Here is a 15,965-nt window from a genome sequence, read left to right as displayed (position 1 = left end):
CCAGGAGTAACAATTGAAGACATTGGGCCAGAATCTGCCTGGCAAAGAGGAAAGGAATGGATGTACCTGAGTCCTGATGACTGGCCAATTAAAAAGGTTCAGAGTATCCAACTGACTAAGGAAGATAAAGAACAGGTTGGAAAAGAAATTAAGTCTATTTCTGTTAATGTTAGCCTGCAGGATGAGTTGACCGCTAGATATGAATATGGCAAGTATGTTATTGACCCTAATCGTTATGGCTGGTGGAGGACAATACAAGGATGCTGTTATTTAAAAAGATTTGGTTTGTGGCTCTTAAGCAAGTCAAAGGATATAAGCGGAAAACTGCCAAATAATGTCAATATGAAGGACTGTTTGAGTTCTGTGGAAATTAAAGCTGCTGAAGACTACTTTTTCCGTATTGGAACTGCTGAAGTAAAGAAGTTCACTAAGTCAAAGGACATTTCTGGCACTGTTGAAAGGGACGGAATTATTTACTACACTGGCAGAATTCTTGATGGACAGAATATTTTGGATCCTGAAAATGTTTTCCCAGACCTACGGCCACTTACATTTGTCAGACCTGTATTGGACAGGTACAGCCCAATTTCATATGCAATTATGAAACATGTCCATGAAAATCTTGTCAACCATAGAGGGACTCAACACACCCTCCTTGAATCCAGATATATTGCCTTCATTATTGGAGGTAGAAATCTGGCAAAGGAAATCAGATTAGGATGCCAGCTGTGTGTAAAAAGAAAGGCCAGACTGTTGGAGGTAAAAATGGGTCCTGTTCATGAAAATAGGATAACTGTAGCACCACCCTTTTTTAACACCCAAGTGGATCTCTGCGGACCATTTATTGCCAGATGTGAGCATAACCACCGTTCATCTGTTAAAGTTTGGGCGGCCATTTTCCGTGACCCTGGATCTGGTGCCCTAGCCGCTCACATTATGCAAGATTATTCAACAGAGGCTTTCTTACAGTGTTTTTCAAGATTCTGCCACAACCACTGTGTTCCAGACATGATCTACATTGATCCAGGTAGCCAGTTAAAGTCAGCGTGTAACAGGATGGAGTTAAATGTGACCAGGTTGACCAGAACATTAAATGGTAAGCATACTGTTGGAATCAAGTATCAGGTTGGACCAACAGGTGGTTCAAATTATCAAGGTGTTGTTGAGAGATCTATTGCTGAAGTTAAAAAGCTGTTTTTCTTGACATTTGGTGGAGTTAAACTGAGTATTTTGGCCTATGAAACTGCTCTGTCATTTGTATGTAACGAGTTAAATAATCTGCCTATTTGTATTGGTTCTAAAACCAGCGAGCTTGATCACATTGATTTGATCACCCCCAGCAGATTAATGTTTGGCAGAGCAAGTAATAGAAGCTTAAATTCCCCTGTGTGTGTAGATAAACCGACAAAACTATTGGCTCAATTAGACCAAGTCTATGAGTCATGGTGGAAGGTTTGGACTACTGAGAAGATTGCTGACTACATCCCAAAAGCCGCTAGATTTGACAAGACGACGCAGCAACCTAAAGTTGGAGATGTCGTTGTTTTCTGCAAGTCAGAGGGGGAGAAGTTTGTCGGAAATCAGAATTTTAAGCTTGGGATAATTTCTGAGGTGTTTACCAGCAAGGATGGAGTCATTCGTTCAGTTATGGTTGAGTACAAGAATGCCAATGAGGCAGGCACCCGCCAGACCCGCCGTCCTGTCCGCAACATTGCAATCATTGTCACTGAGGACGAGCTGACACTTCCAGAGATCTTAAACCAAGCAGCCAAGAGAGCAGATTTAATGTACTTGTACAAAGGTGATAAATAAACGTTAATAAACATGTGAATTTTATGTTATTTTTATATGTAAAAACACTTTTATTTGCCGAAGTTTTATTCTATAAAAAACATTCATTCAGTTTTATCCTAATTTTATAAAACCAGTTTTATCTTAATATTATGGAATATTTTACACCATTTTTATTTTAATGTTTTATCCAGTTTTGGGCCATTGTGCCCCGTCAATTTTTGTTAATAAAAATACTATTGCATTTCTTGCATTTTACGTTAGCTGTACACTTTAAATAAGTCTTGAAGTACAAAAAGTAATTTCAAAACTATCAAATAAATAAAAATATTTATGTTTGTAAATGCATAGCAAGAGGGTGTGTCATCACTAGACTATCCCTCAAGTTCTGCCAATAGTTAAACCCGGAGTGAGGTTGCAGGTAATTTTTCTTCCGCCCGGCAGTGTCAAATGTCCAACTGATGCTGTTTTAGGTGTGGAGAAAATTACCTGCTACCTCCAACTTTTGAAACAACTCCAGAAGATGGATCCAGAATTAGTAAAGTACATGTTTTTATCGTTTGAAATTCATAATTAGCTAGAAAAGACAATAATGGCTACTAATTTCAGACTTTAAAGACATTACCTGGATTCCGTGAACTTGCCGGCATATATCCTCCCGCTGTGGATAGCAAAGAGGAGCTGCTTAGCCAGGCCACGGAAGTTGTAAGTATTTATTTCATATTATGTAAATATTTAAAAAGAAAAAGTAATTTTAGCATTAAAGCAGGACCAAAATGGTCATAACTCAATTTCAATATTTGTTTAAAATCATTGTTAAAAAGTTTACTTTATAAAAAACAGAAAATTGAAAAGATTATATTGTATTTAGAAAATGAAGTTTTCCTGTTACCTGTAACATTTGAGCCCTTAGAGGACATTTAAAGGAATTCTGAGGTTTGTTTGATTATTATACATTTTTTGTTAATTTATGTATTATCAAAATTGCCGTTAATATGCAATATAAAAAAGATTCAAGATATTTCAAAAAATAGAAAGACAATTAAAAGTTATAGTTAATAAAGAATATTTAAATCTTTTAGTTGTACCTGATTGTATCTGGAATCATCTTGTTCTATCTGTATACCTGCAAAAGCCCGAAAACAATAGTGGTTTTTGAGTAAGGTACAATGATTATTTAATATTGAATGAAAATTTATCATTTTAAAGATTTTTGAAAAAGAAAGAAAATAATGTTTTTTTTTTACTTACCAAGTTTATTTCCTTTTAAGATTTAAAAGTTCAACTTGCAAAGTGTGATGATGAAAAAGCTCCTATTTAAGAAATCTGCAATCCCTGACTAGGTAAAAGTCATTATATTTGTATTTAATTTATAAAATTTGCTAGTAAACTCCGGGTTATATTTTGTAGCACCATAATTTATTGTGTTTTTTTTGTAGCACCATATTTTCATATATTTAAAACATTTATAATTTGCAATTAAAAGAATATTTTTTTTATGGAATGATCTTTAAACTTGCTACCAAATGCATAAACTTTCAAGAAAATTAATCTTGTTATTTTTCTTTGCAGTTTATTGATCAAGTCCTGGCAAGCCAATCAGCTAAGCCAACGTATATCAACTACCTGAGTGTATTCTTTTTCTACCAATTGTTCAATGCCTATTGCAGAAGACTATGGTAAAGCTTCCTGGTAAAGATGAGAAGAGAATATCTACATCAGATTGAGACTGTATCTAATGACTGAAAGTGGATTGTATCTGAGGTATAAAATTAATCCTTCCCTGGAAATCAGATGTCCTATACCTCGTCCCTGGAATAAAGGAAGCAACAAAACTGGACATTTGACATATACAAAGACAAAAAAAATAAGACTGGCTTAATTCATTAGAACAAAATATTTCTTAAATAAATACAAATTAGTGTGTTTTTTTCTATCACTGGAGCTTTCATATAAAATGAGAAAACGCGAATTTGCAGTTTATCTAAAAACCAAAAATGCCCATGTTGAATTTTCTTGTGATTATATGGAAAATGACTGAAATCTAGAAATATAAAATTGAGTATTTAAAGAGAAAAGGTTAATAAAGGATTAAAACGATCATGATCAATGATTTAAATGTTTTTAAAAAAAAATGTTTAGGGATATATATTCTAATAAACAAATGGTAGAATTGGCTGAAGATTTAAGAGAACCATTTTACTTTAGTTTAATTCAGAACATTTTCTTTATTTAAAGAATAATCAATTTTCAGCAGTTTGTTTATCTGAATATAAATCCCTGGCTGTTTCTTTCCAGGGACCAAGGGATAAGAAAATGAACGGAAAATTATCTTTCACAAATCTCATTTGAGAAACTATGTTTTTGTCAGCTAATAAATATTGGGTGGGAGGAGGTTGAGTTTTTAAGATTTATTTAACCGTCATTATCCTATCCTATCCTCTCTGGCCTGTCCTCGTTATTTAGAAATCCATCTTCTTATTTTGTCCCTCAGTCCATGCCTTGGCAATGGTCCTCTTCATGTCGTCATCTCCCTCGTCGTACAGCTTCTTCATCATGTCCATTAGCCCGGCGCTTGGGTCGGCCGCGGAGTCCACCTTTGGGTCGGAGTTCAGCTTGCTGGACTCAGATTTCATCTGAAATCAAAGCTGTTTCATTGTCTTTAAGAGAGCGAAAGGAGAAAGAAAAAGTAATTTAAAAGACAAGATTTTTAGTATCACATCGTTTGTAAGGATAGGACATTTGGAGATCAACTATTCCTTTCACAAAAATTTTTACGTTTACAACTTGAAAATAATAGATTTATGATTATTTCTTGTTTTATTTCTGAGTATTTACTTATCCTTCGCAATTCAAATGTAATAAAAGCAACGAGAGTGTAAAAAGAAGTTTCGTTTAAAAATGATGAAATACTTCAACGTGACCAGTTGCTAGGATATTTTTACAATGGATTTATTATTAACTGGATCTTACAGCAGATTTTTATGTTCTCTAATAAATTAAACACAAAGCGGACTAAAATACGATCCCCTTCCTCCACCACCTCAATTTCCCCATCTCTTCCTACTGAATAAGGAACCTGGCCAATAGATGAAAGGAGAAATAGCAGCCTAAATTGAAGATAATTTTAAATTTTCCCCCTGTCCCATTATCCACTTATAATCTAAATTCAATCATCTGACCTTATCAGCATGTGTGAAATGTGACCAGCTACTGCCAGGATTATGTTTACACAGGAACACAAGCAAGTAATCAGATTTTATCTTGTGGTAGCTCTTCTCTGCAAAAAAATCTAATAGACTCGCGACTGTGGTGCAACACGTAGAGCATCCGCTCGTTTGTCGGGAAGGTGATAGGTACGAATCTCGGCCCAAAACCGACTCGTTTAGTAAAGACTTTAAAATGGTTTTTTTTTACTTCTGCTACGTCCGGTGCGCAAATTAAATAGTTAGTATAGGGGTAATGCATTGGCATCTAATTAAATTTTCCTTGCACAGTTATAACTCCTAGGCAAAGGTCGTGCAATCAAAGGGTTGTTTGTCTGAAGGACACTAAAATAAGTTAGATATATTGGTATATCCCGTCCACTAAGCCAGTCTGTAGTAAAATATCTATAAAAAATGACAGAAAAATACTTTACCTGGATTGATCTTATGGCAGGTTTTGTTAATATTGAATACAAGATTTTTATTCTAGAAAGAAATTCATTAACTTTTTTCGTCATTAGAAAATCAGATGCTATCAGTATAGAAGAGGCATCTTTAATTTGCAATAAACGTTTAGCCTTTTTATTATTGTTGAAGTATACCTTAGGGTGGGTCAATTTTGGAATTTCACATTAGTAGACATTGGCAAGGGTTACTGGGCCAATATAAAACCCTGTGAAGCTTGAAAGAGGTTTTTTAATCCAAAAACAACGGGCGCGCGGGTGGTATAAAATGTGCCCGCCCCCTTATAAAACCAAAAATTGAAATTCCTTCAAATACGGGCATGTTGCATATCAAAATGCCCGCATTGAAATGCTGATTACAGATTTGAAAACCGTTTTGAAAAATACTGATTCAGTCTGAAATTATTTTCAAATAACCTACCAAAATGAACAATTTTGACTAAATCAGCTGTTTTTAGGTACTTAATGAGATCTTATTCGAACTAAGAGCAATATTTTTCAAAACGGTTTTCAGATTCGTGATCAGCATTTCAATACGGTCATTTTGATATGCAACATGCCTGTGTTTGAAGGAATTTAAATTTTTGGTTTTATAAGGGGGTGGGCACTTTTTATACCCCCCGCGCGCCGGCAGCCATAAGAGCAAAGTCACTTTTAAAACTTGAATGGGGCTTATCATACATATATATGACTTCCACAACTTATGATAACAGTAAAATCTAAAAAAAGGGGGAAATGGGCCCACCCTAGTATACCTATACAAAAAAGTCAGTGTTAAATGTTATTTAATTCTTGGGTATATTAATAACATATCTAAATAGACAAATATGGTGAAAATTGCCCCTTATAAAACAAAATAACTCTAATGATAATTTGAAAGTAATAATACTCTAAAAATAATGATTCATTTTTATTTGCAGACAGGGAGTATAAGTTACACTGGTACCCCAATGATTTATAAACTCGTTTTCTTATTCGTTTGCTCAAAAACTTTGAGTTAAGAATTTAAATTAGGTAGGTATCTAAAAGCTAATAAATTTCCTTGTAGTTTTCAATTCTTATTTCGATGCCTTCATCAGTAAACTTGGTTTTCACAGCATCTTCATTTAAATCACTCAGACCTAAAATGATCTAAGATAAAAAAAGCATTAAAAGCAATCAAATGCGTTGATTCATAAAATTTTTTTCCCTTTTTTTCCCGATTGGGTTATACCTTTCAGGTAAGTCTCAAATACTTCTTAGGTTGGTTTTAAGCTCTCTAAATCCAATTTGCAAAGTTCTTACAGGCTTCTGGGGTAGCCGCTAGTGATAAAATTGTAGTAACTAATAATCAAATATCTATCAAGGGCCATTTTCTCTATGCACTTCAATTAAAAATTAAATAGACAATAGATATGCTTTAGGTACCAAAGATCACTTTGATCCTACCTATAAACAGGTAATTAGTATTTTTATTAAGACTTATCAGAAATATTTGACTCACCTGGAAGGTTGGTGAGATACAGTTTTACAAATCTCTCAGATTGGTCCCAGGAATAATCTAAGATAAAATAAGAAGTTTAGACAAGACTGTTGAGAAGTTATATATGGACCACCAGAGGAAAAAGCTACGGCACCTTAAATCAATGTATAGGTAGTTCAAAAAGATGTTTTAATCATCTTCGCTACGAAATTTTTTCTTTCTTACTTAAAGTTACTTTACTCATACCTTTGATTTGTGAGTCAGGTATAACATTGGTGGCCGCTGGCTTGGCAGTAGCTACAGAACTGGCAGCTGCAGGATCCAGTCTGCTTTCCTGTCGGTTTTTCTCCTCCTTTAGATGAATCAGATCAGTCTCAAGTTTCCTGAATAGTTTTTATACAATTTTGAATAGTGAATAGGTAACGCTTAACGTTAAGTTAGGCAGGAAAAGAATTGCCCTATCGACCTCAAACTTTGCAAGAGGATTCCTGTACTAGAAAGTCCATTTACCGCATTTTGATAAATTCAATTTTGCAAAAAGCAAATAATGTAGGTCTCCTGCAGCAATTTTCCTTTCAAACTGACAACTTACAAATTTCATGAAGAAAAGCTTTTTGATTGTTTAGGTAAAGTAAAATGCCAGAGCTCTGTTATATTTAAGCTCCCCGCTTAACTTGAAATATTTTTCAAATTGAAACTTAACTGAAGACCAATCGTCGTCGGTATCAGGAATTTAACCTTATTTTCTCATGCTAATATTTCAATTTCTCTGTCAAGTAGGAGGGGAGGAGATGGGGTATCACTAATTTAGCTAACTGCGAGAATTACATTATTCGAGTACAAGAAAATCTGTTGCAACTTCCAAGTAATAGTATATCGATTCTACCATCCATAGTCGTAATAACGTCTACCTGATATTAATACTGATCATATCCTTAACCCTGGTCCTTACTACCGTGTCCAACAAACTTTTCATCTCTATCACATCACTCTCCAAGTCGAGCATTTTTTCATCAAGGGACATTTTGGAGATTTTTTATTTTAATGATAAAGGTATCTGAAATAAGATTAAAAACAAAATTAAAACAAACTTTTTCTTTAATTGTAACACATTCAATAAAGTTTGAAAATAGATAATGATAACAGATAAAATACAGAAAAAAACAACAAATTCAACATTAAATATTTAATTGGATGAGGTTGGAAATACGCAATATCCCCTAAAATAATAATTTTCAATAATTTAAAAGGCTGCTAGCACAGTATCACTTTTGTTGTTAAAATTTTCACATTACTTGTTTTCAGTCGGAGACGGTTAAAGGTCTTCAAAGTTATGAAAAAAATCAATTTAGAGATACATTGTGGATATTTCCGACACTATCCATTCATTGATGTATAATAACTAATTTAAGAGTACATAGTTTCTTTTATTGAAGCACAATATCTTACTTTTATAAAGAGGTTGTTCCTTTCAAAGTATACAACAATAGAGGGTTATAAGTGTTTTTTTTCTTCTCATATTTATACCCATGAATATGGAAGAGCTACCAATATTTGATGGGTGCCTTTTATGGAACTACCAGTTGTTGTATTCATAGTTGAATACTTTTTGAAAATTTTTTATGAACTGGAATGCAAACGAAGTTAATTTAAATTATTAGAAATACATCGTTCACGGGAAATAAAAATTTAAGTTATAAAAACTTAAATACCTGGGTACCTTTTTAAAACAATGATAGATTAAAGAAAACAATTAACTATTAAACATTATATGATAAAATACTAATAAATATTGAATATTAATAGGTATACTTAGTAAAACAAATAAAAAAATCAACCAAATTTCAAATAAAAAAAAGAACTATCGACGAGTTTTTTTTCTCTAAAATACTGTCAGTTGTTTAACAGCACTCTTCTTAGAAACCTATTAAAAAAATGGAAGACAAACTAAAATATTTTTTTCAATAGAAAAATAGATTATTTAGTTTTAATAGCTTGGTAAAATAGAATATTGATAAACCTTATAATATCATCTTTACCGTTATTTCATGGCTCCTAACAAATTAACCTTTTATTAAGAACAAAGAAAAGACAACTTTTATTTATTGAATTATATTAAGATAAAGAAAGTCAGGCATGCACAATACATACATAAAGAGATAGGAACTTACCTTTGTCTGCAAGAACCTGAATATATGGTTTTACCTGGTAACATTATATTTTATTGTTAAGAACATTTAACATGTCATGATCTTTAATAAACCAAGATTTTAATGCTGAACCTCCCTTCACCATTATTTTCATTTTTGAAAAATAAAATTCAAGCCCCTGCGGATTCTATTCCTTCGGGTTTTATCCTACCTGACCTTAACCTAGTCAAATCAATCATAATAAGCAATAATAAATAATGTTTTTAAGTTTAACATAAAAATACAGAAGAAATGGCAAATCGGCGTCAATCGCATAACTCTCATCCAGGATTAGGTATGCTTTAACTTTATGAATTCATCCCATTGATATCCAAATTATATATTACTAGCGGCTACGCTCCTAGCATCTAGTAGATGTGTGTTTGAAAAAGTAAGACATTCCAGGGACCTATAAGAAGCTTTCATAAAATGGAGAACCTAATCGGTTTAGTAGTTATAGAAATCCTAAGTTACAGACAAAAAAATATACTACTTTTTATAATACTAGCGGCTACGCCCCTAGTGGCCTCTAGTGGCACTTTAGATGTTTTTATTTGTTAAAGTCTCAACGTTTCTTCTTTATGTTACGATAATTCTCTTTATGTTACGTTGAAGTCTCCCATGTATTTTTAAAAATTTAGATTTTTTGTCATTTCTCTTGGGAGGGTGGTTGTACCCTCCCCCAAAATAGTTATAAACCTTCCCAGAACCCATGAGAATCTAGCCTGTTAAGGAGAACCCGATCGGTTCAGCGGTTAGCGAGATCCTTCGGTACAGACACACAAACAAACATCCTGTTACTTTAGTATAAGGATGATAGAATAGAACAAAATATCCACAATAAAATTACTTCAAAAATGAAGTATGTTACTAAATACAAGATTTCAAAAACAATTACAACATTTTTAGGTAGGACAACTAAGTGTAATAAAGCTTTTTCAATATTTATTGATTTTTGTAATATGTATGTCTGTCTGTATTATGATTTTGCGTTAATCTTGGTATTTCTTCTAGGTTTATTATTGGTCTAATATTTTATTTTCTAAGTATGATTTTCTCCAATCTGTTCATTTTGTCTATTCTGGACTGATAAACAATGCACTGAGGGCAAACAACAGGAAAACAACTCCACCAGTCTAAAAAAGCAAATGTTTAATAATTCAATAAAGACTGTTTAAATCAACAATTTTTTACTTTAAATCCTAAAGGATTGTTTAGTTTTAAATACTAAAGCTCCTTGATTGCATGAATCCCTTAGAAAAGTCCTTACTGTGCATTATATTTCAATAAGCCTGTTTAAAAATATGTCAGGTTTATTTATGAATGTCTTTAGTTATGACAGGGCTCGAACCAATTACCTCACGGATGTTCTTTATATTTGGCTAGAGTAACTTACCAAGGTAACAGTTCTAATAGAGATTTTGGTGGCGATCAATCTACCGCCGACAACGGCAAGACCGGTGCAAAGGGCGTGGCCAAGAATACCGCCAACACACACACCATAAACGTCTTCTCTGGCAGCCAAAATAACTGTGGCGATCTGCGAGCGGTCACCCCATTCAGCAAGGAACGTCATTGTAAACGCCTAAAAATGGTGAGTTGTAGTATTGGACAACAAATAAAGAAAAATCCACAAAAAAAATTTGTTTATTAAAATGTGTTTTTTTAATACCGAAGCTATGGGGGAAATGCTGTTTTCTCGAATGCCGTTTAAAATAGACGGCTACATTTTTTATGTAGATTATCTGTATCAATGAGCAACCAGTATATATATTTTACTTGAACCGTCGTCGGTCTGTCGGTTATGAATCAAAGAACGTTGGTAAAACATTTAATTATTTTTTTTAAAAGGTTCCGTGATTTGAACTTCTATATAATTAACCTTGTCCGTTTGACTTTACATCAATTTTTTTTGTGCTGTCCTACATATTAATGTTGTCATCCTTGTTATATTTAGTCTGTCACTTCTTTATTTAATGATTTTGTGCGGAAAAGCTTATTTTCTAACAAAATTGCAAAAAAATATGAATATTATGATGATTAGGATGAGAGAAAAAATCAAAAAGCAACGAATAAATCTATTGATCCATGAATAAAAAAATTATACATTTCATTAAACATATTTGACATTATGTAATAAAGAAAAGTACACTGCAGTAATGGATTTATTATTATTTGGATGTTACACCAGATTTTCATGTTCTCTAATAAAGTGAAACTCGCAGCGGTCTAAATTAACGACACCCCCCCTCCCCCACCCCCCCCAAAAACCTCTTTACCACATCCTCTCCCCTACTACTGGATGAACGAAATGGCCATAAAAATGACGTTCCTCTAATAACCTAAAATGACGACAATTTTGCCCCTGTCATAATATCCGCGTATATTCTATATCCATTACACTGCAGTTGTATGTCATCAAAATTAATATTACAGATAACGGAATTTGATTAATTATAAAAGACAGGTGGATTTAATTTTTATTAATTCTCATTGAAACTAAACATGACCATATGTTATGTAAATCGATATATTATTACTTGGATGTGGAACCAGATTTCCAATGCATGTACTCTGATAAAGTGATGCTCATAGCTAGCTTAATGAACGATCCGCTCTTTTTACCACATCCCCAAACCTCGTACTGGATAAATGAAGTGACCAATAAATGAGGTCCATATTAGCAAGCTAAATTGACATAAAAAATTTCCCTGTCAATATATCCAAGCATATACTATATCAATTGTTATGTACGTGGTTAATTAATTCCTTAATTAATAAATACTAAAAGAATATAGGGTTTTGATAAATATCTGTTCTCACCTGTAAGAAAATTTTTCCAACAAATGCTATAAGGGAAGGCTCCTTTTTGCTTCCAAGTCCCTATGCAAAATGATTGCTTTCATTTATTAATTCCAATACAAATTTTATTTTAAACCTTAAGCTTGCCAAAAAAAGTAAAACAGTAAAGAAGTTTTTCATCTATAAATAAAAAAAACATTAACTTGGAATAAATTGCAAATTAAGGATTGGGGGAGGCAAACCACACTACATTGGTCTAAATTACATCTCCCAAATATTTTTTAAATAAAAAACCCAATTAATTCTATGAAAGCATTTATCATTCCTGTTCCAGACTGCCACCCCTTCCCTCCACCTCTTCTTTCTTCCTCAGCTCCTCATTCACCTCCTCAAACTCCTCCTGTCCCTCGTGGGGGGACATGTGGTAGCCCTCGTGAAGCATTCGCAGGCCAAATACAGCGAATAAGAAAGAGGACGCATAGAATGTGATTACTGAAAAATTTATTACAATTAATAAGTAATATTCATTAAAGAAAAACTAAGGGGAGAAGGAACTGTGGCAAATCGTGTAACGACATACCAGCAATTTTATTATGGGTGCTTCTCAATTTTTTTCTCACATTTCTCTTGGAATTAGGCAATTTAAAATCTTTTTTGGTGAGACATTAAAAAAGATTAAAATAAATAAGGCGGATTGATCGCCGCTCCCGCCGTTTTACCCTTAATCCAAAAAGAAATGCAGACGGACCTACATATTTCTACTTTGTATTATACATATTAAATATATCCAAAAAACTTACCTCTTGGAATAACTGTTGTCATATATCCAAAGAAAGAAGCCATGACGTGCATAATAGCCAAGGCACTAATAGCTCCTGTAAACACTGTCAATCTAGGGTGCTTCATTGCCCTGACAAATATAATCAACATCAGTTTTTCATGCATTTATTAGTAGGTAATGATAAGTCAGATTAAAAAAAAATATACCTAGTGTAAGTATAATCTGACGTGGTAGTAATACTTATAAATGTACAAATGTTTTTTTTTCAGAAAAACTAAAAATAAGCTCAATAAAACATTGAACAAAATATATTTTTAGATTCATTTTTATTACTCGAAAGCTTCTGTTGAATACTTAAAGGCCAAGTGAGATTATTTGATATTTCCTTCTTTTAATATAGCAAAGTAAAATCTTCAGATCATGGAAAGAAAAAAAGTAGCGGATTTCGTCGTATTTTTACAATAGCTTTTGATAGGTTATTTAAGGTTAGATAAATATTAATGATTAGGACCCCCCGTGGTGCTAGAAATAGGAGAAAAGCTACTGTGAATATACGACGAAATCCGCTACTTCGTTGTCTTTCCATGATCTAAATCTTCTTACGGTTATGAATAAAACTAAGTATTCTTACATGATAGCAGCAATGAAGAATGTTTTATCTCCAAGCTCTGACACAATGATGACTGAGAGAGCCGCCAGAAATCCATGCAGGAACCTGTCATCAGAAATACTTGAACCTGTCTTGGCAAGCTCTTCAGCGTCCTTAGACTTTTTTGCAAGTTCTTCTCCCAACTATAAATAGTTATTTTTTAGGATTAATTTATTGTCTTGATTTTTTGTTGTTTTAGTTATGGGTGTTATTCACGCAGTTTATTCCTCTCTATTTCTGCATTACTAACGGCTACACCTCTAGAATCTAGGGTATCTATATTTAAAGGGGAAAAAAGTATCGTTTAAATCGCTCCAAGTCTTAAATAAAAAAATCAGACGTCCTAATATCAACCAAGACAAATATAAAGCTTTCCTAAAGTAATAATAGCAATCAGTTCTGTGGTGTGCGAAATGATTATAAATTAGGACGTCACATATTAAGTAAATTAATACGTTTTGATAGAACTAGTGACTATAGTTCTTATTCCGATCTATGGGAATTTGGGGTGCACGGGAAGGGGGCATGGAGTGGAAGTTGACATCCCCTACTCAATTAATAATTAAGTTAAAAAAGCACTATATGTGAGGGGGGAGATTCGGACATTTTTTTTCTATGGGCGAAACTGTAAAGGAGAACCCTTCGATTTACCAGTTAGCGAATTCCTCCAGTACAGACAGACATCCTGTTACTTTAGTAAAACATGTATTAAAATGGTACCTGTATGTTATCGTCCTCATTCTCTTGACTGGCAACAAAATTTATAAGAGACAAACTTGAAAATAAAAAGATTCCCATTGAAATCTTTAACAAACGTCCCATTTTGATTTAGATATAATTTTCCTTCTGTAAAAAAGCTAAAAAGTTTTCAAAACTAAATTAACTGTATATATAGTTCGTATAAACGGTGTGTAACTAAATCATTTTTAAATAATAAATAAAGAAATGTTTCGTATAAGATTTTTACAAAAGATAATTTATAAAAAGGAATATTTTGTTAATGAATTATTAATTCATGAAAACGGTAGTTTTATTATTTTAAAATAATAAACAACATTAAATAAAAGTACGTCAATTTAAATATTTCTGAGAAACTTTCTGATTCGGTTTTTGCCTCTAAGGTAAACTAAAGAGAAATTCGTCTGCTACAAAAATTTTGCCAAATGTACAGAAAGTTGGACTAAACCTTCCTTGACAATTAATCCCTTTTTACTCATTTTCAAACTTCAAATTTGTTTTCAAATTAAAGGCATCACATATATGTATATTGTTATATATTTTAGTATTTAAAATATTTTTTTATACCAGAGAATAAAAGAACATTCTGCTTCTTTAAAAATAAAACCAATTCTATTAATAATTTGACTAGGAATATATATTTTGGAAAAAGTGGTTTTTATAACTGTTGGTATTAAAACTCCCCCTTTATTTTACATTCATTATTTCCCCTTTCCTTATTTGATTTTTAAAAATACTGACTCATTTTCGAATCTTCGATTGATTCTGTTAAAAAATTAAGTTTTTGCTGTTCTTTAACGCTTCAACGTAATCTTTGTGGTAAAAATCCCTTTACGAGTTTTTTTTTTCTTAACTGTCTATAAAATTTAAAAACTGTCTATAAAATTTAAACTATAAATCCTTATACTAAAGTAACAGGATGTCTGTGTGTGTGTCTGTACCGAAGGATCTCGCTAACCGCTGAACCGATCGGGTTCTCCTTAACAGGGTAGCTTCTCATAAGTCCCGGGAAGGTTTATAACTATTTTGGGGCAGGGTACCACCACCCTCCCAAGAGAAATGACAAAAAAAATCAAAAAATTTTAGAATTTAGAGGAGACTTCAACGTCAAATAAGGTGGTATCGTACATAAAAAATTAACTTTAACAAACAACAACATTTAAAGTGCCACTAGAGGCCTCTAGGGGCGTAGCCGCTAGTCTTAAATAATTACATTGATGGCTAACCACGGATATAAAAATTAGATTACATGACAGTAGATAACTGCAAACAAACACGCTATGCGTAAAAAAAAAGAATGGGGGGAGGGGGTTAATGCAACCATCTCACAAACGGCACTTAGAATCCGAATTTCCTAAATCGAATAAAAAGTTGGAAAAGTAACGGTTGGCGCAGTTTTTAGCTATTTTCAGAGCAAATCCATCATTAATTATGGAGGAATCAACTTTTTGAAAAATAGTTTAACCTTATTTGGTATTAAAATACTGCTCCTCGCATTTTATAGCTCCTACCAGCCTTCTTTAGTCGGTTCTAGCTGTAAAACAGCTGGTAATTGAAATTCTTAAAAAGTTTATTGGTATTTTTTATCGACAATTTTGCACTTAAAAAGCCCAAAAACGGCTAAGCCGACAGCCGTAAGCCTTTATTTTTACAACTTTTTTATTCGATTTAGGAAAATAGACCTACCAAGAATTACTCATACCAAATTTCATCCTGAAATTCGGATTCTAAGTACCATTTGCGCATGCATTGATTACGAGATGGTTGCATACTTAAATTGTCATAGTAATGGAAATAGGGAATATTGATAGGGGGAAATTTGTCGTTTTAGCTTGCTAATATGAATATTTTTAAACAGTGTGTGGGACGGGTTATCTTTATTT

General features: G+C 32.9%; 2 protein-coding genes across 23 annotated transcripts; both read right to left on the bottom strand.

The window, feature by feature from the left end:
• Nucleotides 1-3,922: 3,922 nt before the first annotated feature.
• On the bottom strand, nucleotides 3,923-7,981 carry LOC145316831 (calcyclin-binding protein). Its single transcript, XM_080157579.1, has 7 exons — nucleotides 7,835-7,981; nucleotides 7,170-7,306; nucleotides 6,945-7,001; nucleotides 6,505-6,582; nucleotides 5,432-5,485; nucleotides 4,974-5,071; nucleotides 3,923-4,427 (listed from the first exon to the last, which is right to left on the bottom strand). Exons 1-7 carry the CDS (start codon nucleotides 7,945-7,947, stop codon nucleotides 4,254-4,256), a joined length of 711 nt encoding a protein of 236 aa, XP_080013705.1. The 5' UTR covers nucleotides 7,948-7,981; the 3' UTR covers nucleotides 3,923-4,253.
• On the bottom strand, nucleotides 7,980-14,198 carry LOC145316828 (putative divalent cation/proton antiporter TMEM165). 22 transcript variants are annotated; one of them, XR_013878740.1, is made up of 9 exons: nucleotides 14,065-14,198; nucleotides 13,327-13,487; nucleotides 12,715-12,824; nucleotides 12,242-12,406; nucleotides 11,936-11,997; nucleotides 10,509-10,697; nucleotides 9,941-10,248; nucleotides 9,129-9,175; nucleotides 7,980-8,847 (listed from the first exon to the last, which is right to left on the bottom strand). XR_013878740.1 is itself a non-coding variant. In XM_080157578.1 (7 exons), exons 1-7 carry the CDS (start codon nucleotides 14,164-14,166, stop codon nucleotides 10,189-10,191), a joined length of 849 nt encoding a protein of 282 aa, XP_080013704.1. In that variant the 5' UTR covers nucleotides 14,167-14,198; the 3' UTR covers nucleotides 7,980-10,188. The 22 variants fall into 22 exon arrangements, 1 of the variants encoding a protein (XP_080013704.1); XR_013878741.1 differs by having other exon boundaries at nucleotides 9,952-10,248; XR_013878742.1 differs by having other exon boundaries at nucleotides 7,980-8,978; nucleotides 9,095-9,175; nucleotides 9,963-10,248.
• Between the last annotated feature and the right edge of the window lie 1,767 nt (nucleotides 14,199-15,965).

The sequence above is a fragment of the Acartia tonsa genome, chromosome 4 (assembly GCF_053477335.1).
Source record: "Acartia tonsa isolate MP-2025a chromosome 4, ASM5347733v1, whole genome shotgun sequence".
NCBI lineage: Eukaryota > Metazoa > Arthropoda > Copepoda > Calanoida > Acartiidae > Acartia > Acartia tonsa.
The sequence above is the reverse complement of the archived record's forward strand: the minus strand, read 5'-3'. Positions and strand labels throughout refer to the sequence as shown.